General features: G+C 39.8%; 1 protein-coding gene across 3 annotated transcripts in view; it reads left to right on the plus strand.

The window, feature by feature from the left end:
* Positions 1–26,405, plus strand: part of atrnl1a (attractin-like 1a) — a 250,418-nt gene that overhangs the window by 40,147 nt on the left and 183,866 nt on the right. For 2 of the 3 annotated variants that reach the window (XM_065959689.1, XM_029278333.2), the window contains exons 6-15: positions 1,030–1,204; positions 2,261–2,348; positions 4,418–4,664; positions 10,542–10,725; positions 13,671–13,825; positions 22,342–22,426; positions 23,748–23,959; positions 24,574–24,692; positions 25,168–25,284; positions 26,089–26,221. In XM_065959689.1, the coding sequence (XP_065815761.1) occupies positions 1,030–1,204; positions 2,261–2,348; positions 4,418–4,664; positions 10,542–10,725; positions 13,671–13,825; positions 22,342–22,426; positions 23,748–23,959; positions 24,574–24,692; positions 25,168–25,284; positions 26,089–26,221 (1,515 nt within the window). The remainder of the gene's footprint in view (positions 1–1,029; positions 1,205–2,260; positions 2,349–4,417; positions 4,665–10,541; positions 10,726–13,670; positions 13,826–22,341; positions 22,427–23,747; positions 23,960–24,573; positions 24,693–25,167; positions 25,285–26,088; positions 26,222–26,405) is intronic. The other variant, XM_065959690.1, reaches the window with a different exon arrangement.

Here is a 26,405-nt window from a genome sequence, read left to right on the forward strand (position 1 = left end):
TGCTAGTGTTAAGTACCACATTCCCCAAGATGCCTGCATTGAAGAGAAACTTTCTGATTTATTTCTGTTTTGCTCATTATTAAAGTGAAAAGGGACAAACAAGAAATGACAATAGGAGGAGAACAGAATAACAAGCAGCTGTTTTCCTGCCAAACATCACAATGCTCAATTCAATATTACTTTATGTCCTACAACAATAGATGGGCTGTCCGGGGAAATCTTTGTCTAGTGGCCCATTGTACAGTTGGCTTCATTATTTCTTTGGTTTTTAATGTTTCATTTGTGAGCCGTTTGTGTCTGCAGCAGCTCTCAGAACAACTTTATGATCCAGCATGAGATCGTCAAAATCTGGCTGAAAATGTTTTACACTGAAGTGATACTTCAAAAGTTGCATTTACCATCATGCAAATATTGAAACTCCCCAAAAGGCTGACAATACATATGAAGCACAACCAATTTTATTTTAAATGCTGCTGATTTCCTCATTATTGTCTAAGTTGTTGACGGCCATACTTATCTCTTAATATCAATCATGTGGTTGTACAAGATTCTGCAGATATTGTATAAGCTTTCTTTCTTTTTGACTTGAAGCATCAAACTGACTCAGTCTAACACACGATTGATTCTCATGTATTACTGAATCATTTTATCATGATGTTATTTTACAGCTCAATGTTTTGGTTATATGCTTCCTGGAACTCTTGAAAAACTGACTCTAACCTATGAACTTTTCAACATAATAATAATTATGGCAAGAATGTGATTGTTTTTAATCCTGCCTCTTAAAATGTTCCAATCTAGTGGTGTTAGATGAGATGGTGAAGAACTGCCCTCTCCTGGATTAAGTGTGTAAGCACAACTGAAACAGTTCAAAAGTATATTTCATTTGTTTATTCTCCTTTGTGTCTTGTTTGTTATCTGCTGAAACGTGAATCCTAACTGCCTCTTTAGAAAACTCTTTATCTTTACCCCTCACATCACATCAATGATGTTTTAACAACATGTCTGCCTTTTGTGTCTTCGTATCAGGTCCGGATTGCTCTCTGTCCGTCCCCTCCACTGAGGCCTTCTGGGTGCTGCCTAGCATCAAACCATCCGCTCAGTCTCTGGGTCGGGCGTCCCATCAGGCTCTGGTGCACTCTGGGTTGATGTGGGTGGTGGGAGGCTACTCCTTCAACTTCTCCAACTACCACATGGTCCTCAAGTAAGCAGCACTAGGTTGGAATGATGCTGGGGGGAAAATTGAAGCATACTATAGAGATTTACACTGATAGATTGCAGACCTTTCTTTCTGTAATAATGTTGCCATGTAATTGTGTAAATGTTTGCCCTCTGAATTACTTAATCAAAAACTTCAATTTCCCATGAAATACAAATAGATCAGTAGAAGTCTTGCATTCATTTCCCCCATGTCATGATCCAACCAAACTAATACAAAAAATATTCTTAAATTCTTAAGGGTAGTTTTTTTTCATTTCCTTGAACAAAATTATTGATGACTCATCTGGAGTGAGCATTAGACTCTGCTCTTTAAACCCTGATCCATTACTGTGACAAGTTACTCAACAGCATTCTGTTTATGAGAAGAAAATAAAATGACACTGCGTCAGACTGTTCATTGGAAAATTGCTGTCCAAGACCCACAATCAATGAAATTAGTTTTAACTGCGCATATCCAAATCTAAAACTACCGTAATCCAAATGCTAATTCTTAAGAATTGTCCACAGCAGACAGTTTGACCTTGTTAACAGGTGGTGTAAAAAAAGCTGTCTATTGAGATCAGCATCACGAGTGATGGGCTCTAAAACACATTAATACTGTATCACTATCTATATCCATCAATCTTTCATGGCACAGGAAATGTCCATCTCTGTATCACTGCAGTGTAGTAAATGAATTACACATGAGTAGCACATTTCTGGACTTTCATCCACCCATGGTGCTTAAAACTGTACAAAGTTAAAAGTGTAATACCCATACCAATACCTCGATGACGTAGACTGCACTACAAGTTGCAGTAACGCGCAACATTGTCTCTTCTAACTGTTACACAAATTACACAATAATGGCTCTGCCCTGAAGCAGTATTCTGGGGTTCAGTGTCTGTCTGAAAGAAAGCTCAAAATAAAAACTTGGACTTTGCTTTCAGTGTTCAAATGTCAAGTTCTACATCAATAGAACTAAAATGCGTTGCAACCTTTTTTGTTTGACTGTGTACATTAAATGTTCTGTTTTTCTTTTATTTAATTCTGTCTACAGCTACAACCTTGAGACGAGTACTTGGGATGTAGTGCCGGTCAGCAGCGGTCCTCTCCACAGATACGGTCACTCTCTGGCTCTGTACCAGGTAATAATGTTGACGGACACTGAAGTGAACAGTTAGCTGAGACAGTGAGGTACAGATGATAAGAAACAGAAATACAATGCAGCAAACTTTGGGTTTTTGTGGACTATTCATTTATCACAATACAGCATTTTAGAGTTTTTGTTCAGCTCCCTTCATTCATCAATATCTGTAGCTCAAACTGATGCACCTGCACAAGACGAGACACTTTGACATGCACAGCACATAGTCTACTATACTACAAGAAGTCTTTGTATTGAGAGGGACCTATAGTCTTTCTGACACATTTCCATCCACTAGATATAAATCCCCAAGTCTTTTAAATATAGAACAGAACTGCAACACCAGAAGCTGTAAATGGACTTGAACAATGTTTGTTTAAATATTCTTTTTATATTGTCCTGCTATTCTTTCTTTTGTTTCAAGTTATAATAGCCTGGATACTTTTGGAGTTTTTGTCTATGTGTTCAAAAATAGCTTCAAGAAGACATAATTGTCTGCTTGATTTCTTTTAAACCTATTTATGTGCCTTGATTTTTTATGGATTGAAAATCGACTGAAAAGAAAATGTTGTGCTTTTGGAGATTGGCCCATTACTCACCCATACTTTTATTGTTTTTGAGTCGGGGGGGGGGGGGCATTTTTGCCTTTTTTTGATAGGACAGCTGAAGAGAGACAGGGGGAATGTCGGGAGGAGAAAGTGATCTGTCAATGTCCAATACTGGGACAAATACTTAAATTGTGTGGAAAAAGTGATTTAATAGTGGAAAGCATGAGGGGAAATACAGACAGATGTCTCTGTTCTTCTGTGATGGAGTTGATATTTGATCCAGAGGCGGACTGAGTGTTTGGTGAAGATTTTGAGACAACGCTCTGCTCGTTTATTGTACACTAAAGTTTTTATTACAAACTCTCCGGGTTAAACTGAGGAGGGATGGAAGACATTACGTCACCTCATTGCTGTAGTTTGTCACCTTCTCATGAAACCCGTGGGACGTGAGCATAAAACAGACAAGTGATGTTTTTATCTCGAGGAGTAACAGAGACGTCCAGCCAGACCAGCAGACGTTTCACCTCTCACCCCTCAGATTTTTATTCTGGGAGACTCCTCGACTGTGTTTGAGCCGCTGCCCTCCAGAGAGCACACCTGATGACCTGATAGCTGCATAATGAGCTGAACGGCTGCACTGATAAAAACATGTTTTATATTAAATATAATGTATACAGTTATACTGTTATGGATGCGGTTCAAAAGGTGCTGTTGGCTGGATTTTGTGACACTGACACTGAGACAGAGGCAGGCTAGCAGTCTCCCCTTGTTTCCAGTCTTGTGCTAAACTAAACTGACCAAGGACTCCCTGCACAAAATGTTGAACGTGTAATGTATCTGGACAACAGCTTATTATAGCCATGTTTGGGTGCCTTGATTGGTCATAGTTACTGTAAACAAAGAAAAATGGAGAAATCAAATGTACAACAATCTCAAAAAGTTGGTTAAAGGCAGCAGTTGGGGGCTTTGGATGTGCCAACAAACACAGGAGTTTAACCCAGGAAACTTAAGGCCTTGTCCTGTGTGAAGCTTAAAGTAAACACTGCTGTCTTTAATGTCATGTTAATCCCTTTAGTTCTTTAGCTAATGTAAGTAGAGGTGCTGTATGTAGCTCAATTATTGTAAACCTGAACATGTCAGTTAGGTGCCAGAGTCTGACCAATTAAATTCAGACAAATGTTATGTTTATAGCACATTTCATACAAACACAATTAATTCACAGTGTAAACTGTGTGTTCCACTTGTAATAAAAATGTAATTGCCTTGACAACAAAAAATGTCAGTGATATATTTGATATATGTCCATAAACCGCTCATTAATTTCAAAAGGGTTTATTGTATTATTTAAGGAGTCGAGGTGAAATGGGCTGGAACCTTTAAGGCATCTTTCATATATCTTTGCAGCATTTGTGTCAGATGAATTCATACTTCTAAAGCTTTTTTTTTTTTTTTTTTTTTTTTAAGAGAAAGATCTTTACAACTTGTGACGCCCTCCTCTATCTCTTTCCTCCACCTCATGCAGGATGACATCTACATGTTTGGAGGGAAGCTGGAGGGGAAATCTGCCAACGTGACAGACGAGTTGTGGGTGTTCAACATCCCGAGGCGCACCTGGTCACCACGAAGTCCCGCCCCGCCTCCGCCATACACCTTGGAGGGGCACACGGCCCACGTGGTGGAGCTGGCCGACGGAGAGCCGGTGATGCTGATTTTCTTTGGCTACTCTCCGATCTACAGCTACATCAACAAAGTTCAGGAGTACAACCTCAGTGAGTACACCTGCTGACTCTGTTTCTTTGGTTTATGTATGGTGATGATGTCAATCACAGCAGGGACTCTTTAGGCTGGGGACATTTTCCACAGAACTCACACAGGTCTTTAGAATTTCACATTTCATATTAGCCTAAGTGGTGTTTAAAAATGATTTGTATTCTTCATATTCTCCTTAGAAAGCTTTTCATGTTAAAAACCTACACAATCACTAATTATTTTACTTGTTAGGTGAATCTTAGATTAACACACTCGAAACTTAGTAACACAAACTGGCTTGAGTTAAAGGTCAGTGTAAAGAGTTTTTAGCAGCGATTTAAAAGTTTCAGTGAATGTGGCAGTTCTGATGTTAACAGGTAAACTGTTCCATAAGCTAGGAGCAGCCACCGCAAGATCAAGGTTCAAAAAGGGGCAAGGTTAAATCAAAACATGGTTCCACCCAGCCTGCTTGGAATGTAGAGTCCATGAACAGCATATCGTAACTAAAAGCTTTTATAAGTTTGTTGTTTTTGGTAAATATTTATTTTTGGGCTCTTTGCCTTTCTTCGATAGAACAGTGGAAAAAGTAAGACATCAGGAGAAACATTAAATCAAATGAAAAAAATCAAATGAATAAACTGGGAAATCAGCCACAGGTCAGACTTGAGCCCAGGCTGCCCTCTTGGAGGACTAGCCTGCAGCTCCCTTACATGGGTGCCTATCCGCTGGGAAGACTATTTTTTTAGTTTGTTTTCTGCCGAGGTCTTAACTTCTAAAAGATGATCAGGAAAATGAATTTAGTTAGACATGAATAAGAGTCCCCTTTTTTTTTTTTTGCACATTATTTTACAACATTAATTTTGAAACCTGAAATAGCACTGCAGGAGTGATTTACTGTTGTGATTACTGAGGTAAGTGAGCTGCTTAAAGGATGAGTCTGATGGCGCTGATGAAAGCAATTTGTCTGCTGTTTCCTGTAAAAAAAAAAGAAATAAAAAAGAATTGATCTTACCCAAAAAATATGAGGTCTTTCTCTGTAGTGTTTTGTTTTTAACACTGTGAGTCCTAAAGAAGCAGGCTTGTCGTGGAAACTCTTTGATTTGATTGGACACCTTTGCCAGAAGGCACTGCAGTACAGCCTCTGTTTTGCTGCTGATGTGATCTGTTGAAGTGATTCCAAAACTTTTTTGTACCAGGTCTAAGAAATACCTGAATTCTCCTTTAGCTGTCCTGCACAGCACCCTGACCTTTTCCTGATCCAACACATTTGGATTAAACTTGAAGGCTACTTCTCTGGCTTAATGGGAGCAACTTCCTGCTGCCAAATATCAATAATCTGACATCTGATATAAAACCTCCCCTGAATAAATAGCATTTCTATAGCAGCACATTAATGCCCATAGTGTTGGAAGTTCAACCCACAGAAAAGTGTAATAGTTTGCTTTCCTCATACAGTACTTCTGGCCCTTTAATGTGCTTTGATATTCATGGTTGGTTCCCCTTGTTTGGCCAGTAGATGGCAGTGTTGCACAATATAGTATCCCACAGCTGAAGTCGAAGCAGGATCTTTGACACGTGTGTAGATCAGAAATAACACACACACACACACACACACACACACACACACACACACACACACACACAGAATGCGATTATTAAGAGGAGGTGGCATCAGGTGGGAGTACCTTGTAGAAGACAGTGATTAATGAATCCACTAAATTCCCTCCCTGCTGTTCTGTTTTCTCCCTTTTTTCCAATCATTGTATTTCCCTCCTCTTTTCTTCTCTATCTTGTTCTTCTCCTCCTCCCTCTGTCTTCTTCCTTTCATCCACCAGGCCTCAGGTTCTGACCCTTCTGTGTCCCCTCTCCTCCTTGCTCCTCATCACTTCCTTCCCCACTCCTTCACCTTCTCCTTCCTTGTCTCCCCTCGTCTGTCCGTCGCTTTCATCTTCCCCTTCCTCCTTGTCTTCCTCCCTTCATCGGTGTCTCTGACATTGTCACAGCGTAAATGTGCAGGGAGCATCATTAGGCTACAGAGGGAGCGCATTCCAGGAAGTGAGCAGTGTAGACTGTGAGGGGAAAAAGGATTTAATGGCCACTCAGAGAGGCAGGTTCACAGCAATTAGCTGCCAGGGATGTGATAAGAGCTGACCATGTACTTTCTTGTATTCTCCTCATTGTTCCCCTCCTTTCTATCAGTGTTTCTACTGTCTCTTTCTTTTTTTCTTAACTTCTTTCTCTGGTCTTTTGTTCTGCTGTCTGTTGCTGACTCTCATTTTGTCCCCTTTTTCGGTTTCTTTTTTTTCCTGACTCAGTCCAATGACGTGTATGATGTTTTTCGTCAAAAATGCTGACAACACAACAAGCCATTACATGATTCTTTTAAAATTCTTTTTAAATCCTGATGTGGCTTAATCTTTAAAGTTTCCTTAATCATCCAAATAATCGGGGCAATCAGATTCTTAAAAATAGAAATACAATACAATACAATACAAGGGGTCATGGTTGGGTATTTATGTTAGCTACGGTGTGTGACGTGGGGATTTTTGTATGATCACATTTAAATTGATTTTAAAATTAATTTTCAACATGTTAAAGAGAAATGAGGTCATGAACAAGCGAACAGACTGAACAACTAAATATTTACAAATGTGTTCTTTTCTTAGACGTTTTAGACTCTAAATATAAAATATGTATTATTCATTTTCATTGCATTACAGTTCATTGAGGAATTGATCTGTGGAAGAAATTAAATAACTTTTCTTAACAAAATCATAAAGCATAGTGGCCTAAAGGTGGAGCTGCAGCACTTCCAACCTGATCAAGAAGCAGTAAGAAGTGATCTGTACAATCAAGCTGCTTGAAACCCTGAAATGTTGTCTGTTAGGGACATTGTTAAGTTTCCTCACAGTTAGATTCAGTCATCCAGGCTGATGATGTGTCACTTTTCAGACATAATGAGGCGATGAGTCTGCCATGTTGATATCAGCAGCCTCCAGAGGGAAAGTAAGGGTCCCTGGTCCCTCTAGACAGGACATCAACCAGCCGCTGGACCCTCCACCCTCAACAAGCTGGACCCTCTGGTGGGGCAGCTGAAGTGGGGAGGTCAGCTAAAATGTTGACATAGAGGAGTTTTGAAGCACGCTAATGTTAGCAAATGATTCACCGTAGCTCAGAAAATCCCTGATCCGCTGTCTCTGTGTCTGGAAAGGCCTGAAGAGGAGTTGATGAAGACGCTTCAAAAGGTTTTATAAAAAAGGATTATTACTTATCAGCCGACACTGTTTTTAAAGCCCCAACAGCAGAGAAATTCTCACAGTGGTTGTGGATCTGGTGAACACAACATCTCATCTCGCCTGCAGGCTATATCTTTAGTTTTTGCAAAAATCTTCTACTTTGACTTGAGGGTGGTTTGATTAGATTGTGGTCGTCAAACATCAGGGTCACTGTGACCTCAGCTCTATCAATTTCTCCCAACTGAAATATTTAAGCAACACCGGGAAGGAAGTTGAATTAGCTCTGTTTTATTTGAACATGTTATCAGCCTGAGATAAAGTGTTCCCTATGAGAATGATGAGAGGATATTCCCTCGTTGTTAGCCTCTTGGTTCTGCTGTTTTGAGAAAAGTCCGCTGACATCAAAATGCTCTGCAGAGAAACAGACACAACTTTCTTGTGTTAATTCCTCCTGTACATAATTGTGGTGCATCTTTGCTTTTTAAATGTCGGCCTTCCCATGCCATTGTTTTGATTCCTGCATCCGTGCTTGCAGCTGCTTTGGCCATCCATCAGTTTGTCTGACCGTCCCATTCTTGTGGTCCCAGGATTGAAAGAATAAGATTCATTAAAACAACAACATTGATTTGGGAGGTCAAAGGTCTGTCCAATTGTCATGAATAAGATACATAAAAATTACCGTAAGGAAACCCCAATTAAATCTGTTAAATGGTTATTCCAATGATTTAAATCATAATGATTTAGCAGGCAGTTTGAGAGTTGAATATATACATATCGAATGTCAATGGTTAACTGTGTAATGGAGACATTTCTAACTGAACACACCTTCATTCAGTTGTATTTTTCTTGTTTTTTGAGTTCAGTACCACTTTTCCACAGCTGATTTGTGAACACTCAGTCTGTATTTGATTAAAACTGTACTGTAAAGTTCAGCCAGTGTGCAGGCAGATTGGATGCCAGTTGAATCAGCTTCTGTCTCAGTCTGTTTTTCTTCCCTTCATGATCTTCTCTGTACCCTGTCCATGTTTCTCTGATGTCTCTCTTTCTTCCTGTCGCCAGGATCAGTTTTTGGTCCTGTTTGTTTCTTCTTCTTCTGTTTGGTTCTCAGCACTGCAGTATATCTCAAAACAATCAAAACAGATTCCAACAAAGATTTGTGGAAAGGTCGTCCAGCAGCCAATGGTTCCAATATGTGACCTTTAATATCAACTGTTCCTTTTACTTCCTACTCAAGATAATGCAAAACTTTTCGCCCAAGACCACACCAATTTCTGCACAAAAAGTTCCTTTAAGGAGTGCTACCTAGTGGTTAGTGTGTGCGCTCTCCATGTTTGAAGGCTATAGTCCTCTAAGTGAGAGCGGGTTCATATCCGACCTGTGGCTTCTTTCCCGCATGTCACTTCACGCTCTCTCTCTCTTGGATTTCTGACGCTACCCTCTCTCCTATCTCATCATAGAGGCATAAAAAGCCCAAAATAAACTCCAAAAAGTTCCTTTAAAAAAGGAAAAGGTGCTTTGAATTTCATCTTATCCACAGTTTTATTTCTTTGTTTCTAAGACTGATGCATTCCTAATTTGTTTCTTTAATGTAAAGTTCTTTAACTCTTCAGCTAATGAACCACGTCATAACAAAACCATTTAAAACATCATAGAATTGATGGTTTTATTTATTAAACCACAATAAAAGTTAGAATTGCTCGAACCCTTTAATCATTTGACTGATGATTTAAACCGTAAATTTAACTACTCATTGTAAAACCAAATAGAAAATGAATAAAGTCATAGAGGAGTGCTGGGTTAGCTCAGTCGGTATAGCAGGAGCACCATGAACAGAGACTGTACAGTCCTTATACAGTTTGTCTCATGTTCAACAACAAGTGCTGACACTATTTGGTGCACGCCCTCACTCGCTCTGCCCACGTTTCCTGTCTCTCCGTAGCTGCTCAGTCAAATAAAGGTCATGATTTAAAGGCCTCATCACAAATCTGCTTTACTATTTTTTTTTTTTGCAACATTTTAAAAGTTTCTCAACGCCTTGATTTAACAGAAACTTGATTTTTGTTTTTGAAAATGGCTTTTGAATTATCTTCCAGATACAATAGAAGCATTAATGCAGATTTTATTCAGAGGATTACATAATGGATATCTCTTCAACTACTCTTTTATGCACACCTTTTTTTCTATCTGTTCTTTGTACTAAACTTCTTCATTTGTGCGAACAGGTCCAGATGACTGCACTTTATGTCTATCTTGAAAATCCTCCTTCCAAGACACTCTTTGTCGTGCTGTTTCTCTTTCCTTATTCCAGACTGCTCCAGTGATGTAATCCCTCTCTGATTTCTCTGCACCTGAGTTAATCAGTATGCCCCACACTGGGTTTCATGAAGGAGCACTTTTGTATTCAATAAACTTTCATCTCCTCTGGCCTCTCTTACCGTTTTGGCTCACTCTCCTTGTCTCTCCTCTTGTCTCTTCTATCGCTCTATCTCACCTCCAGAATCAAATGTGCATTGCCTTTTGGCACAAAAGTGAAAAGCAACATTTTTGCCAAAGCATCAAAAACTTTTTAAGTGATCAACTTTGATCCTCCTGTATGAGTGCACTGCATTAATCAGACCTCTCTCTCTCTCTCTCTCTCTCTCTCTCTCGTCCGTGTCTCAGGGTCAAACTCGTGGCAGGTTGTGTCTGCAGGCGGCGCGGTGGTCCAGGGAGGTTACGGACACAGCAGCGTGTACAATGAGGCCAGCGGCTGTGTGTTTCTGCACGGGGGGTACAAGGCGCTCAGCAACAATAAATACGGCCTGGTGGATCACATGTACAGATACCACGTACATACCAAAACATGGTGAGAGCATGTGATCATGGTACTGATGTCCTGCAGTGACACTCACTCCTGCTAAAATGAAAATGGCTTTCACATCCACATCCACTGAGACCAGTCATTATGAGTTAGTCAGATGGATGATTTTTTGTATGAAAGAAATAAATCAGTGTTAGTTAATTTAACTCTGCTACATTTATCAAACAGCTGACTTTGGGATTTGACATTCCTTTAACTGTTCTGAAGCTGTTTTTGATACATTAACAACTATAAAGAAAAAAAATCCATCAATCAAACTTAATTCATGCAGCACCTTTCAATCAGTAAAGATCAGTGAATGTGCTTTGGAAGACGTCAACAATTAAATGTGCAGCGAAAGAAAGGGGAAACGTGATTTACAAAATACAAAAATGAAGACGGATGGTGAAAATCTTAAAAAGTTCAACAATAACATACATTTCAAGCAAAATGAGATTGTTATGTGAAAATATCGATAATTTAGACTTTTCTCTTTCACACCTGACTATATTTCAAAGCTATTTATTCCACTTTTTGTCTGACTCTGAAGTTGTCATTGAAATACAGGGCTTATGTCCTCTGACAACAAAGAGATAGATCTCCTCATACTGTTGAAAACAACGATCATTATAGTCATTGTTTCACTGATATTTGATGTGAGACGACCTTTCAAAGGCAAAAATCTACAGATTTTAAACGAAATTGGCCGATGAGCGGTAGTACGATGTCATGTTATTTAGCCTTTAAACTTGTAAAAAAAAGTGCCTATACAGTTGGATTTAGGATATATTAAATTAAGAAAGTGACGATCTATTGTTTTGATAGGTGTATGTACACTCAGAGAGAGGAGGAGAGTCAGTGAGCTTCAGTCAGAAAGAGGAGAGGAGGGTGAGAATAGAAACATCAGACAGGAGGTCTGACCTCAGGTGACCCGAGGAAGATGGATGACTGAAAGGGGACACACACTGTGAGTGTGTGTGCGTGTCTGGCTGTCTGTCTGTCTGTCTGTCTGTGGGTGTGCGTATATGTATGTGTGTGTGCACATTAGAACATCCTCTAACAAATCAACTTCTATTCTGTCTCTCTGTGGCTCTCACTTTCATGGTGGAATGTATTTTTGGAGTCAGGTGTCTCCGGAACATTTCTGAGCATTTAAGAAATGCTGTGCAGCTACAGCTCTATGCAAAGATCATGACCTGTCTGTCAGCAGAAAACTCCTGACAGGTCTCTCAGGGCAGAGGAGTCCAGTCGAGCCTCAGGGTCCATTATCGCATGCAGCATACAGTACTTATTAGACAATCAGCAAACAGTGTTTTTACATGATTTTTTTCAACAGGAAGCCAGCGCAGTCGTGCTCAAACAGTAGTGATCATCCAAGTTCAGAGCTAGTTAAAGGTCTTACAGCTGCTATTTTGGAGGAGCTGGAGGCGTAATAGATTTCTGACAGAGGCAGGTAATAAAGAGTGTCGCAGTACTCCAAACCAGATTAAATGGAAGCATGAATCACCTTCTCCAAATAAGCATGACGTAAAAACTTCTTCTTCCTCTTTCATATTCCTGATCTGAAGAAAGATTGACTGCACAGCCCTCCAAAGCTACTTTTGGAGAAACCCTGGGGCGCTGGTTGCGCAGTGGTTATTATGCGCGCCTCATGTATGGAGGCTATAGTCTATAGCGGGCTTCCCAGGTTCGAATCCCGTCTGTGGCTCCTTTCCCGCATTCCCCGCTCTCGCTCCCTGATTTCCAACTCTATGCACTATCCTATCCCTCCATTAAAGGCACTAAAAGCCTAAAAAAAAATCTGATGATTCACTCCAGATCAGTGGTTCTCAACTAGTGGGTCGGGACCCAAAAGTGGGTCGCAGAGCTGTTTTCAGTGACTGGAAAAAAAATGTGTCAAAAAGTCTATGGAGCACTGTTAAAACATGTTGGTTTTGTTTCTTCTCTTTGTTCCGTCAAATGTTTCGTACAATCTGAGGTCCAACCTGCACTGTTTTTCACTATATATCGAATTAGTTGAAAAAATATCAGAAATCTGGGTCATGGTTTTCATGAAGGAGTTGGTGGTGGGTCCTTAGGCTAAACCAGTTGAGAACTGCTGCTCTAGATCATGTCAAATCTTCTTTCTGGTAATTTGCAGCAGAAGGATGACGATTTCAGTCTCACTTTGATTTAGTTGAGGAACGTGTTTTATAGCTTAGAGAGTCTCTGAGTGATTTAAGTCAGTGTGGAATATTGTGTTTTTACTTTACTGAACCTCTCAGTCAACACAGAGTAATGTAAAGGATGAACAACTTATCGTATTATTATTTATTTATCAGTCTTTAGTGATAAAAAGGGCTCAGTGTGTTCTTCTGCCAAATGTCAAATATCAAAGTGTCTGCAGGAAAGTCAGAGCTGCTGCAGTAATCGAAGAAGCCACTGAAAGTCAGCACAGTTGCTCTCCAATATGTGACCTTTGACTTCAGAGGGGACACACACACAAAACAGAGACCTCCCACACTGTGTGTGTGTGTGTGTGGTGTGTGTGTGTGTGTGTGTGTGTGTGTGTGTGTGTGTGTGTGTGTGTGTGTGTGTGTGTGTGTGTGTGCGCTTCCATGAAAGAACAGTTGGTATGAAGGGCAGTGACCACAGACCAGGTCACACATGCAGACAGATGCTATCAATATCATGGCACCGTGGACCCACCCACACACACACACACACACACTCACACACACACACACACACACACACACACACACACACACACACAAATCACTGACAAATTAACACTTTCCTAAAATGTCTGTCTGCTGAGTTGCATTCTTTTCTCTCTATCTTTGTCTTAAACGTGTGTGTGTGTGTGTGTGTGTGTGTGTGTGTGTGTGTGTGTGTGTGTGTGTGTGTGTGTGTGTGTGTGTGTGTGTGTGTGTGTGTGTGTGTGTGTGTGTGTGTGTGTGTGCGCACAGGATGATCCTCGGGGAGAGTGGCCTGGCGCGGTACCTCCACTCGTCGGTGCTGCTGAGCGGCACTGTGCTGTTTTTTGGGGGAAACACTCACAACGACACTTCGTTAAGCAACGGAGCCAAATGCTTTTCTGCTGACTTCATGGCGTACGACATCGGTATGAACAAGTCTGAAATAATCGCACACTGATACAACACATGTGACAAATGTATCAAGCTAACAGACAAAAAGTCCTTTTTCATTATGAGTCTTTTCATTATGTTTGTGTAGGCCTAGTATACATATTTGACCAGTTATTGTGTTTATTTGCTGAAACCAGATGTTCCAGCCCTTCAGTTTCTCTTGATATCTAAAAGTTAGGAGGTCCTCCTCTTCATTTTAAACAGATTTTTCCTCTTTTTCCTCACACCCAAACATAATGAGTTAATTTGGCTGGGAGTGAGTGAGTAGGTAAGTTGAAGTACTTGCCTTTGACAGGGCAAAGCAAACAGTAAAAACACTTTTTTTTAATCTATGGTTCATACATTGTAGGGTTACAAATTTTAGCTGACTTGTGACTTTCTACCAGGGGACAGGCAGACAAGAGATCAGCAGCTGAAACAGACCACCAGTAGTCCATCAGAGAAAACCGCACTCTAACATATCTAAAAGCTCATCAAACTGTGCACTGAGCGACCTCAAGAAGTTAGAAAGTAGTAAATTGAATCCTGACACAGTTATAGAGAAGGCAACATATTACCCACTTTATGCACCTCTGCATGATATTATAAACAAAGACATTGTGATGTTTGGCTTTTCAGACATTTAAAACATTTGACAGGCAGAGAAAATATGGTTCTGTTGCTGTAAAAATACACTGAATATGCTTATTTGAAAAATATCTGGCAGATAATGGCAGGTAAATGAACATGTTATATAAGCTTAAACAAAAACTGGGAATTTTTTTATTTTTTTTATTTCAAGGGGGACTTCAAGGGTGATTTTTTTCACGACATGTTGAGCAAGGTTAATAAATGCAAATGGTTCAGGTGTCACACTTATACAAGTATGCAGGGCAAACCATAAGTCTAGATAATGATAAAGTTTAAATCCTGGTATCTTATTTGGGCAACCTATCAATCCATTTTTTGCATTTTCAATATTGTCAACTACAGCATAACCCAGTTCATATTCACTACACAATTTGGTCAAAGTGTTTCAAGGGACCGTAAAAACTAAAAGCAAAGTTTAATGAAATGCCATTAATGATTTTAATCTTGTGAATAGAGAAGATGAGAAAGAGAAAAACTTTCTTTATCACAGCCAAAACTACAACAACTGACTTTACAGACAGAAGAGTCTGTGAGACAGAAACCAGGAGTGTGCTGGTATACACAGAGACTGTGGTATATGGAGAGGATACAGATGATTAAGGATCCCATCACAGTCTACCCAGTTGCACCATATACCAGATGGCATTGGGATGTTTCCAGCCCTCGACATAGTCGAGTGAGTGGAGGGAAGCAGGGAGCTTAGGGAGAGTAAAAGAGGGATTACACCAACACTTCACAGGCGGGGAACAACAGGGAGCAGAGAGATTAACAGAATGAAGACAGAAGGAGGGGAAAAAAAATCAGATTGATGTACGTGAGTGGAGAAAGGAGCAAAACGATGGTGAATTTATTTAGAAGAAGGAGCAGAAGCATTGCTGATACCTCAGCAGTGTGAGCGGATTTGCGCCCTTATGAAATAAAGATGCACAACTGTAAGTTAGCTGATTAATCCGCTAGTTGATTCTCACTGAAATCATGTAAAAGTTTGATCATCAGACATCATATACATCAATTAGTCACTTTTTTTGATTTATGCTGTGTATTTGTTCTCACGTCTGTTTTTCAAAATTTCCAGGATCCTCTTACATTACACATATATTTATATTCCAAAAAAATTGTAGGAGGATTTTTCTTTTTTAAGGTGCACTATAGATTTGGTAGTGAAATTTGAAAGTTGGAGAAGTGAAACAACTCTATGCTATATTTTGTGAACTGAATAAACAAACCTTGGGTCAAAAAATGGGTCCCTAGAACACTGTTTGCAGCTAAAAAGCTATCAGGAGAGTTACGGTTTCACTGTTGCGGGCCCTCCACCATAACTTCTCGAGTAGCATTTTATCTTCAAACAGTGTTCCAGGGACCAACTCTTCCTCGGAGGACAGTTTGTGTATAGAGTTATGAACATATACAGAATCTGTACATTTCTCCAGCTTTTAAATTTATCTGCCTTTAAAAGTAAAGGACAAATTTATTTATAGAGCCCATTAAAAGCAACATAATTAAATGACTTGTGAAAGAGAAATAAAAATGTGATCACAATATATGAATATTAAAAATACATGGACATATACACGGTGTGCACAGCACGCACGCACACACACGCGCACACACACTCACACACACACACACACACACACACACACACACACACACACAAGAAGGCAAGATAGAAATTAACGTAGGAAACCACAGCAAGGGTAGATGCTGCTGTTCTAATATGTAACGAGGCTTTTCTTTTTTTTGGTTTGTTTTTTTTACTGACCAAACATAAAATGGATATTCTGCTTTGTGTTTAAACTTTTAATGCATGTCTATAGAGTGTCAATGCTCTTGTCATATGTCATATATATATGGCTCGATGTCATTGGCACTCTAAAGCATTGGACTGGACAGTTATATTTGTGAAGGAAGCCTCAAGGATGTTGACTTGAAAATAAGAGAACAAGCTTCTTCCTTTTTTTTTTTTTTTTTTACATTTTCTTTTTTGTTGAGTGTTTGAAACAAAATACTTTTTAATTCAATTTATCTAAATATGGATCCAATCAGCCATTTGTATTTTTTTAGGGACATTGTGTATTTACAGTATTTTATACAGTATGTACATTTTCATTGAGTATATTGATGGCCGAATTCAAACTCCTCTCCCCTCTTTTTTTCATCTCTCTTTTCATCTCTCTTGTCACTCACTGCTGTAAATGATTTAATAACAAGAAAAATACCAGGGAGGATATTGGAGTGATAAAGCAGTGAGAAGCAACCTCAGAGAACAAAGGCAGGAGAGAGGAATATATACGAAGCGGGAGAGGGATGAAAAGTAAATGAAGGAGGGATTTAGGGAGAGAAAAGGAATCACTGATGATGGTGGAACAGACTCACATAAAGACAATAACAGTATTTACAGGATAAAGATGATAACAGTCCTGTAAATAAAGGACAAAATCAGAGATAATAAACTTTAAATCATTTGTTTACTGTAGTGTTTACCATTTACTTGCTGTGCGCTTTTTGTCACTCCATCGAAACGGCCAATAAATGTATTTACACATCCCTCAACTCTGCTCAAACACAGGCCTGTCTTTACAAATATCATTATCTATTCATGACTGCTCGTATATGCAGATCTGCAAAACTTTATTGTCCACTTGCCACCTTTCTAGTAACAGAGCCTCAGGAAGGAAGGAGGGAGGAAGGAAGGGAGGTGATGGTTCCTGCTCTGCTTTTTATTTATGCTAAGCTAGGCTAACTGAGATGTACATTTGGATGAAAATCTGTAAGAATTGTCAATGAAACTTTTAAGAACATACAACTTTTAGCACAGAATAAGGGTACCCTGGGAATAAAACATCACTATATATTCCAGTATAAAATAATGCGCTGAATGTAGACTATAATATTTTTTTTGCAATTTGTAAACCTTTTCTCCTTTTTACACCTCTCCTCCCCCCCCCTCCTCTCTCCTCTCTCCTCTCCTCTAATGAATTGGTCCACCTGTGGAAGTCTCTCTTCTGTGTCCCTTCTTTCGTCTTCATTTGTGTTCCTCCACTCCTCCCTGCCTTTGCGCTCGCTGTGACTCGAGCTGTTCTGAGCGCTAATTTGTTTTTGTTTTGCCGCACTAACCTTGGAGCGGCGACACACGCCGTTATTAGCTTCTCCTGCTCTCCTGCTGCCACACATTAGATTCAGGTCGACACGGAAGGCACTTTTCATTTGGATTTAATTCTCCCTCTCGCCCTCCAGCCCCCCCCCCCCCTCCCCCCCCCCCTCTCATCCCGTCCCTCCCCTCAACCCTGCCACCCTCACACTTCTAATTAGATTTTGGGGGGAAAATGAACTCTGATTAAAAACACGGTCCTCTCCAACTTGACACACACCCACACACTGCCTGCCGCACACAAGCACACCCAAAAGCCCAGGGCATGCTGGGAGTTTGTTTGGAACATGTTTGGAAGAGGCATGATATATTGGAGGAGCAGACTGTGGCTGCAGTTCAACCCTCCTCCTCCACCTCCTCCTCCACCTCCCGCCCTTCTTCATCAAGTCCTCCATTAGTGCAGATCAAATCAAACTGTCAATCAGCCACCCCCCCCCCCCCCCCCCACCGCCCCCGCCATGATCTGGACTCATGATTTCTCTCTCTCTCTGTCCCACCATGCATTATTAACACAGATTTTCTCATATCCTGAGAGGAAATTAAAACCTGTGTTGATGTGCGTGTCCCTTGTTGTGTGTGTGTGTGTGTCATGGCTGATAAGTATCTGTCGAGCCTGTGTTTCTTTGGTGGCAGCATGAGCCTCCAGGCGGTCGAATAAGGTGTGTGTGCCAAGTACGGTTCACTAAAGCTGTAGTCTTTCATTTGATTTACAGGTTTAAGTTTTGAGCTGTGGTTGGAGGTCAGGTGAGGTGGACTTTTCAAACTTCACGATACAAACAAGGCCTTTGAAACAGGATTCCAGACACAAGTTCTTCTTCTGCCTCTGTGGCGGTGGCCGCTGTGACTGGAGAGGTTGTGTTTCTAGGTTCGTCTGTGCATCCTGTTCCTGTGAATGCTAAGAAAAAAGCTTAGTTTGGAAAAAAAGGCTGAAGGGAATATGTTCTTATATTCCACAAATGTAAAGTTTTTATCAAGGGCTAACCTAAAAGAATAAGGTGGTGAACATTCAGGGTCAATCTGATTTATAAGAAATGTTTCAAGGCTTTTATACCTTATACAGGACATTCCTTAATGTAATTGTCAAATAAGATAAAAATGATGAAGTCATGAGTGTTATGAATTGTGTAAACCAAATTTCACTGTGACATAAAGAACCGGGAAAACACTTTTCAGGCTTATTTCCGTCCAGTTATTGTTAACGCGACATCCCAGAAATGTAAGGACAACAATACAGACATCAACATTTTAAACAAAATGCTTATTAGATTTTAGTGGTTAAAGGTCAAGGTAAAGGTCACCAAGGCAACCCTCCACCATTCTTGCAAAGGCCAGGGCTCATCTGTCCTGTCATGAGAAAACACGCTCTGCAGAGAAACACAAAGAGAGATATTCTCTGGTATTATGTCCCGTATGTGAATTAACCATGCAACCACTCCTGTTCATATAAATTCCCTTAGCTTACTAAGGCTGTGGGATTTTTTGTGTTGCATATATATTGCAATTATCTCAAATATATCCCTAGTCCTGGAAACAGTTACACCATCGTTCTGTGGGAATGTAAACTGCAACTTGTGATTTAAGTATTAAACATTTTACTTTTAACAAGAAAAAACAATGTGGAGCTGCTTCTTTGCAGAATATAGGAAATATCTTCTAATCAGACCTCCTGATAGATTCATGCTGTATCTGTCAATATACAGTAAACACCTTTAACAGCAGGGGGTTATAAGGAAATGTAGACTTATTCCAACTTTAATAATACATTGTTTTCAATTACAACATTTTAAAGCATTCAATGTTTCAAGATTATTTACATTGATAATAGCTATCATAGGATTCCAATTAAAGGCTTTATATGTGATTTTTCACACTTAAATGTAATTTAAATCAAGTATATCCTCTGAAAATAACTCTGTGAGTTATGACTGTCTACAATGGGTGTAACACCCGAGTCCCACTGTCTGTGATGCTTTCAAAGTTTTCCGAGTCCTATCTTCAGTTTGTTTACATTGGCAGGACAGCCGGCTGACTCCTCCCCTCACGAATAAAAGTTGTTTAACTGTGGAACTAGAGAAGAGAAGAATAACATGCTGTACTCACTGCTTAACTGTGTTTCTAGATCATGCTCATTTCAGGTAAATTTACCTGCAGTGTGAAGATACGAGCATAATAAAGATTGCTAGCATTAGCATGCTAACACAACAATGTACCGCAAGTTGTTTTGGTTTCATGCTGGTGCTCAAGGGCGACATCTAAAATCGCATATAAAGCCTTTAAGTAAAATAGAAACTGAGTGTTGCATGTGACAGGAAGCAAATCTGTTTTATCCTGAAAAAGTCCGACATTTATGAAGTTCAGATGTCTCCAAGCAGCGAACACTGGGAGTGTCTACCAGGGTGTTATTTCCTAAGCAGAGGTGCCTTACAGGTTATAGTTAAAGTGGTACTGAGAAAACATCAGTGCTAATTCAGGATCCAGAAATATATTCCACAAGGTAATCATAGATTCAGTCTCCAGACTTTAATATGTGTAAAGTTAAAGAGGAGCTGTCTAGACGTTTGTCTATCAGCTTCTTACCTTCTTCCCAGCCTTATTAACAACCTTATTTTAGTTTTTACTTGCATAATGTATTTATGAAGCCTGGTCTTTTTTGTTGCAGCATAAAAGCTGAAATTGTACTTTGTTTTTAAAAATGTGTTTTTCAGCTAGAATGTTGTCCAATGTCAATATAAGTGTTATTTTTTTGGACTGGTATGGGAAACCCTGCATATAAACATAGAAATGATGGTAAAGATTCAGACTGTGACAAAGTCTTTCGTCTATTTCATTAATATCCCTGTATTGAAAATATAGCAAGGGAAAAAAAAGCAGAATTGTTGTAAGTTCAAGAATCATAAAGGTGTCACATAACAAACCAGGAAGTTGACAGGAAGCTCTTTCTGTCACACCTACAGTAGGAGGCCAGTGCATGTCTGAGAAACACTAGTCAAGTAAAGTATACATACATTATATTAGCCCAAAACCCAACATGTCCCTAAAGACATGTTCTATTGATACAGCTGACTTTTGACCCCAAGTGATGGATTCATTGATCTTGACCCCCCCCCCCCACCCCCCCTTTCATCACTATGTCCTGTGCAGCATCTCTGGCTCAGAAGCACGGTGTTGATGAGGTCGTTAGCAATCTGGTGTCCCTGGGTCCCAAACTCTATCTGCTCTCTTCTCAATTTACATTCAGGGAGGGATCGTCTGGTTCAGTGGCACATATAGAGCAAACATCATAAAGTACCTCTCTCTCACACACACACACACACACACACACACACACACACACACACACACACACACACACACACACACACACACACACACACACACACACATGCACACAAACACGCACACAAACACAGCGTAAATTTCAAACTATTATAATTGAATCACATAGGGGTCATTAAATCATTAGAGAGTTGTAAAATCCCAAAAGTAAATTGTGTGTGTGTGTGCGTGTGCATGTGCGTGCGTGCGTGTTTGAGAGATACTTTATGATATTTGCTGCTATGAAGGATAATATGAAGTCATATAGATTATCGTCACTACAATACTTTTGCCATACAACCGTGATTTGATGTGAAAAGGTTACAACAATGAGTTCCTCCTAATGAAATAAGGATGGGGGGGACCACCCTCCTCATTTGCGTCTATCCAATATTTACCTTATGAATATGAATATGATACGATAAATGGTGGAATATAATGTCTCTAACACTATTCTAATGTACATTTGCACAACAGCAGAAGATTAAAAATATCGACCATCAAATGTGTTTTTAGTCTGGGGATGTTTGGTTTAGGTCATGGTTCTTTGCAGACCGATATCAGCCTGTCTATGTGTAACTAAAGCCTGTCTGTGTTATATATGCATATAAAGTTATGACATAGGGATCTATGTTATCCAGTATGGGCTGGTGATAATGTATAGGTCCAGTATGATCACTTCTGTTTGTTACACACTAGTGTTTAGAATCACAGGGTAACAATATAATATGATAAAATGGGAGACATAATATGTGGCCCCAAATAATAATGTCCAGATGCATCAATTATATGATAAATGATAGCAAGACAATCATATGATGATGCATCACAATATCTGAGTGAGGAGCACAATATTCCCCTAAAATGATGAAGTGCAGGATTAATGTATGAATTCCCTGCACTTAGGTGTCAGTGTCAGCTCTTATCTTTCTTCATTCCTTCACCTTTTCACTGCATGTTCTTCTTGTGTAAGTGCTGCATTTAAAAAACAAATCTAAATATTGATTTTTGACACCAGTGAATGGAAAATGTTTTCAGTCAGGATATCAATATATTGCTGTATTGAAATTTTATCTTATAATCATTATACACCGAATGCTTTATTACAAGGCTTGGATCATTTTGATCATTCATCTTTTACTATTACCTCCAGAGCAAATTAATTATAAAGTCGATTTGACCGAGACTTAATTCAGCATTTAAGAAAACCCCAATTTAGGCTGAAGAACTGTCTAATGTAACTGACTAACCGTATGTTAAACCCAAATTACAAATGGGTGATTATATTTGGGCCAAAGCATCATGACAAAGGAGAAAAAGAAACATTTATAAATCATTCAAACAAAACCTGTTAAAGTTCAAACTTTTTTCATTTGCTTTTATGTGTCTCCTCAGCTTGTGATGAGTGGACCGTTCTCCCCAAACCGGGGCTGCATCATGACGTCAACCGCTTTGGTCATTCTGCCGTGGTCAACAACAGGTGAGTTCACCCCCCCCCCCCCCCCCTTATATTCTGAAGTTCATCATTGCTAAACAAAATCAAGTGTATAAATGTCGTTCCTAACTTCCTGCAGTGTCTTCTACATTTTGAAAGCCTCAGTAGATTTGGCTTTTCCCATACACAGATCTTTGTTTTGTTTTGGGGTGATGGTTGTTGTTGGATTGATCTTTCTATCTCACTGATATATTTAGTCTCACAAATAATCATCTTGTCACCTCTCTCTTTGCGTCTCTGAAACTCGGTTTGGAAACTTTGGCTCTGTCGCCTTGTCTCAGTCTCTGTGCACCTTCTTTACACTGTCTTAAGTTTGAATTTATGTATGTGTCTTTATTACGTCATGAGCTCTGTTTATATCTCTGTCATCTTAACCTGAATCCCTGTATTTTGTTACTGTCATTATCACAGAAAGTTTGTCAATCCAATATAAGTTAAGAAACCTGTGTGAGACTGAAACAACAGCAGACCGTTATTCACCAAAAGTCAGGTTTCTGCCTGTTATAAGAAAGTTCTTCTCTGTCACTGATACACGATGTTGTCAAGTGCTTACTCATGAGGGATTAATGTGGGATCTCTGCTTTTGTTTCTAAAGTGTCCTGAGACAACTTTTATGATCCAGTGCTGAGGATAAAAAAAAAATATTGATTGATGAGAACCTTTTTTTTTTTTCTTAAAAAGTGATCTTAATAATTTGGGATTTATTTTAGTTTATGCATGTTCAGCTTTTTAAATGTCTGTTTAAAAGACACTCCACATTTGTTTTGATTTCTGTATTGATTTATATGCTAGTGCCACCATGTATGAATTATGGCCACCAACTTTAAACACACACAGGATTAAAATGATTATCCCTGACATGAGTCTCTTCTAATCAAAGATAAGAGAACTTTTTACAAGCAGCTCAAATGAACAGAAGCTCCTAATTAATAGAAAAGTCACTTTGTTCGCTGTAGGAGTCTGCTCACGATGCTGAGTGACTCGTTGTTGAACTCAAAAATAATGGTCTGACCCTTTAACACCGATTACCCACCAAAAAGTCAGCTCTGAGCACCGTAATGTCAGCTTTGAACTTCAAAAGGCCAGCTTCAAACCACTCTTAGAGCAGTTGTATTCCCCCAAACTAAAGTTCAGCTCCTAGTTTTTGAAAAGTTCTTCTGCGGTCTTCTGTTTTCACCTCTGCAGGCATTTCTTTTTTTTTTTTTTTTCTTAAGAACTCTTCTGTCTTGATGTAACTTTTGTTGTGTTGCTCTCAACAACAGGTCTCCCTTAGGATTCAGTATAACCCTGTCTCTATGTTTTTCAGCACCATGTACATCTTTGGAGGTTTCTCGGGACTGCTTATGAACGACGTGCTGGCCTACACCCCTCCGTCCTGTCTGGCCTTTTCTGACCCAGCTAAATGTGCTGCTGCGGGGCCGGGCCTCCGCTGTCATTGGGTCAAAAGTAGATGTGGCCCCTGGGAACCAAGCCCACCTGAGAACAGTTTTCCTGCTCCCTTTTGCCCCACAAGGCCTGGTATGTAAAAATAGGTCTAAAGTATGGAAGTTGGTCTGGTAGTTGGAGAGCTGCCAGGTCACTTCCTGTGTACTGCCAAGGTGCCATGCTAACCTGTGTAGCAGCCCCACTCTGACATCTCTACATTAATGCATGTCCAAAGCTCCTTTTTGTCCATGTGTGTGTAAATTAGGTCTATGTGTGTGAGAAGCATGTCTCTCAATATGTGTGTAAAGTATGTAAAAAGCAAAAAATGATCCAAAACAATGCTGTTCATCATCAAATCCTTTCTTATACTTTACCAAACGTGTAATTTAAAAAAAGCATTCTATAGTGAATATAAAAGGAGAAATAGGACTGAAAGCTTTGGTTTGTCAAATGAGGCTAATGAGAACTGCTTACTGTACATAGTACATTAGGAAGAGGTTAGACTGATGATCTAATTTGACATCTTATTTTACCGAAAACTTCTCGTGAACAGACATGTGATCAACTGCATGAAGTATGAGAGAAAAGCATTGCTAAAACACCACACAACAACCCAGACTAAGGCAAACATACACTTACACCTGTAGAATTTTGTTGTGTGCATTTGTGCGTGTTTATGGTTGTTTGTGTGTTGTGTCCTCCTGCAGACAGTACGGATGAACAGTGCTTCCGGTTCTCAGACTGTGCGAGCTGCACTGCCAACATGCGTGGCTGTCAGTGGTGTGAGGACAGGAAGTGTATCTCTGCGGCCAGCAACTGTACTGTGGTGAGTCCTTGCTGGATTGAAGCCAGTGGAATGGGAAAAATTTAGAAAATGAATTTGATGTAAAATTCAAATGAAAACTGAAAGATACATTATCATTTGATGAAGAATTCTTGTTTTAACATCTGTGCATGGTTGTAAGAGAAAAGTGGATTCAGCTGTTGTTAGGGATATAATGTCAAATAAAGCTAATGATAGAAGGTGTTTAGATTTTTTAAAGCATTTTATTGTAGCTATTGACCCTGAAAGGCAGCACTTTTTTGTGAAATGTCCAAAATTGCCTTTTGTTATCCTTCATCCCGTCATTTAAGGTTTTGGTATTTGTATTGAAAACTTAGACTTTGCTCATCTTGTTTTCTCTTTCTCTATTCTTACTCCCAACCCTGCTTTCTCTGTCTTTCTTGTATGTGTGTCTGCATGTTGCCTTTGACTGTTTGTGTGTGCTTTGCTGGGTTTTTATGTGTGTGTGTGTGTGTAGCTGACTCTGGAGCTGGCCCAGCAGCATGGCGGCGCTCTGTCTCTGTCTCCCCCACCATCCATGTTGTCTGAACATCAGCTGAGCTTGTGGAAACACGGAGGCAGAAGGAAGGGACATGTGTGTATTTTCTTGACACTTGACACTTCCTGTTAGGCTGCAGCTCAATCTGGTGGCATCGTGTTGAGGTCAGAGGTCAGATTATCCCCTTAGGCACTGCTCACTTACAAGCAGCAGGTCGAACGCAGCGTACATGTGTGTACATAATATTTGGTGGCCTCCCCTGTTCACAGGTATACTCACAACTTCAGGACATCTTGACTGTGAGATCTTGACTCTGGTGTTTAAAGCTCAAGCCTGTGATGAGCTGAAGCTTTATTTACACAGGACCAGTGTTACCTGAGGAAATATCAGTGATTAGTGTGGTGCTTTCATGGGGTTAGCAAAGTCTCTATTTTAATGTAATTTTACTGACTTTGATAAGCATCCCCATAAAAACTTGTTAACCCTGCTGAAAGATGCCAAACAAAAAAACTTTCAGCACAGTCTGTTATCCCAAAAAAAAAAAAATCCTTCTTAGATTAAAATTGAAGGTCTGTTCAGGGATCTCAGATAAAGTTCAACATTCCCTGAAGTGTAAAAGAGTGTCACACAACATAAAAAAATAGATAACTACAATTCAAAAAACAAAACAATCCCAGTATAGTATGTGCTTCTATTCATTTATGAACTCTGCATGTTCTGTTTGGCTGTTTGAGTCACTGAACCACCACACTTTATTCATCTTCGGCTTGTCTTCTGCATCGTATTGATTGCTCCACATTTATTGTATTTACTGTAAACTGGGACTACGATGATGAAGTTTAACTAGACTGATATTGTTTCTTCTGTGTATGTACTGTATGTATGTGTTTGTGTTTGCAGTCTGTGACAAACTCGTCCAGGTGTAAGCGCAGGGAAGAGCAGGAGTGTTTCAGACTGGCCAACTGCAGGAGCTGCTCCCTCAACCTCAACTGTCAGTGGGAGGTACAGCAGCAGGAGTGTCAAGCTCTGCCTGGTGAGGACACACACACATGTACACACACACATGTACACACACACACACACACACACACACACACACACACACACACACACACACACACAGTGGACAAGAGAGATGGTTAACATGAAGAGAACTCTGCAAACATAGGGGCTGCTGTCACATTCCTAATTAATTAGGAAAGTTCATATGATACTAA

Source organism: Labrus bergylta, chromosome 10 (assembly GCF_963930695.1).
Source record: "Labrus bergylta chromosome 10, fLabBer1.1, whole genome shotgun sequence".
Taxonomy (NCBI): Eukaryota; Metazoa; Chordata; class Actinopteri; order Labriformes; family Labridae; genus Labrus; species Labrus bergylta.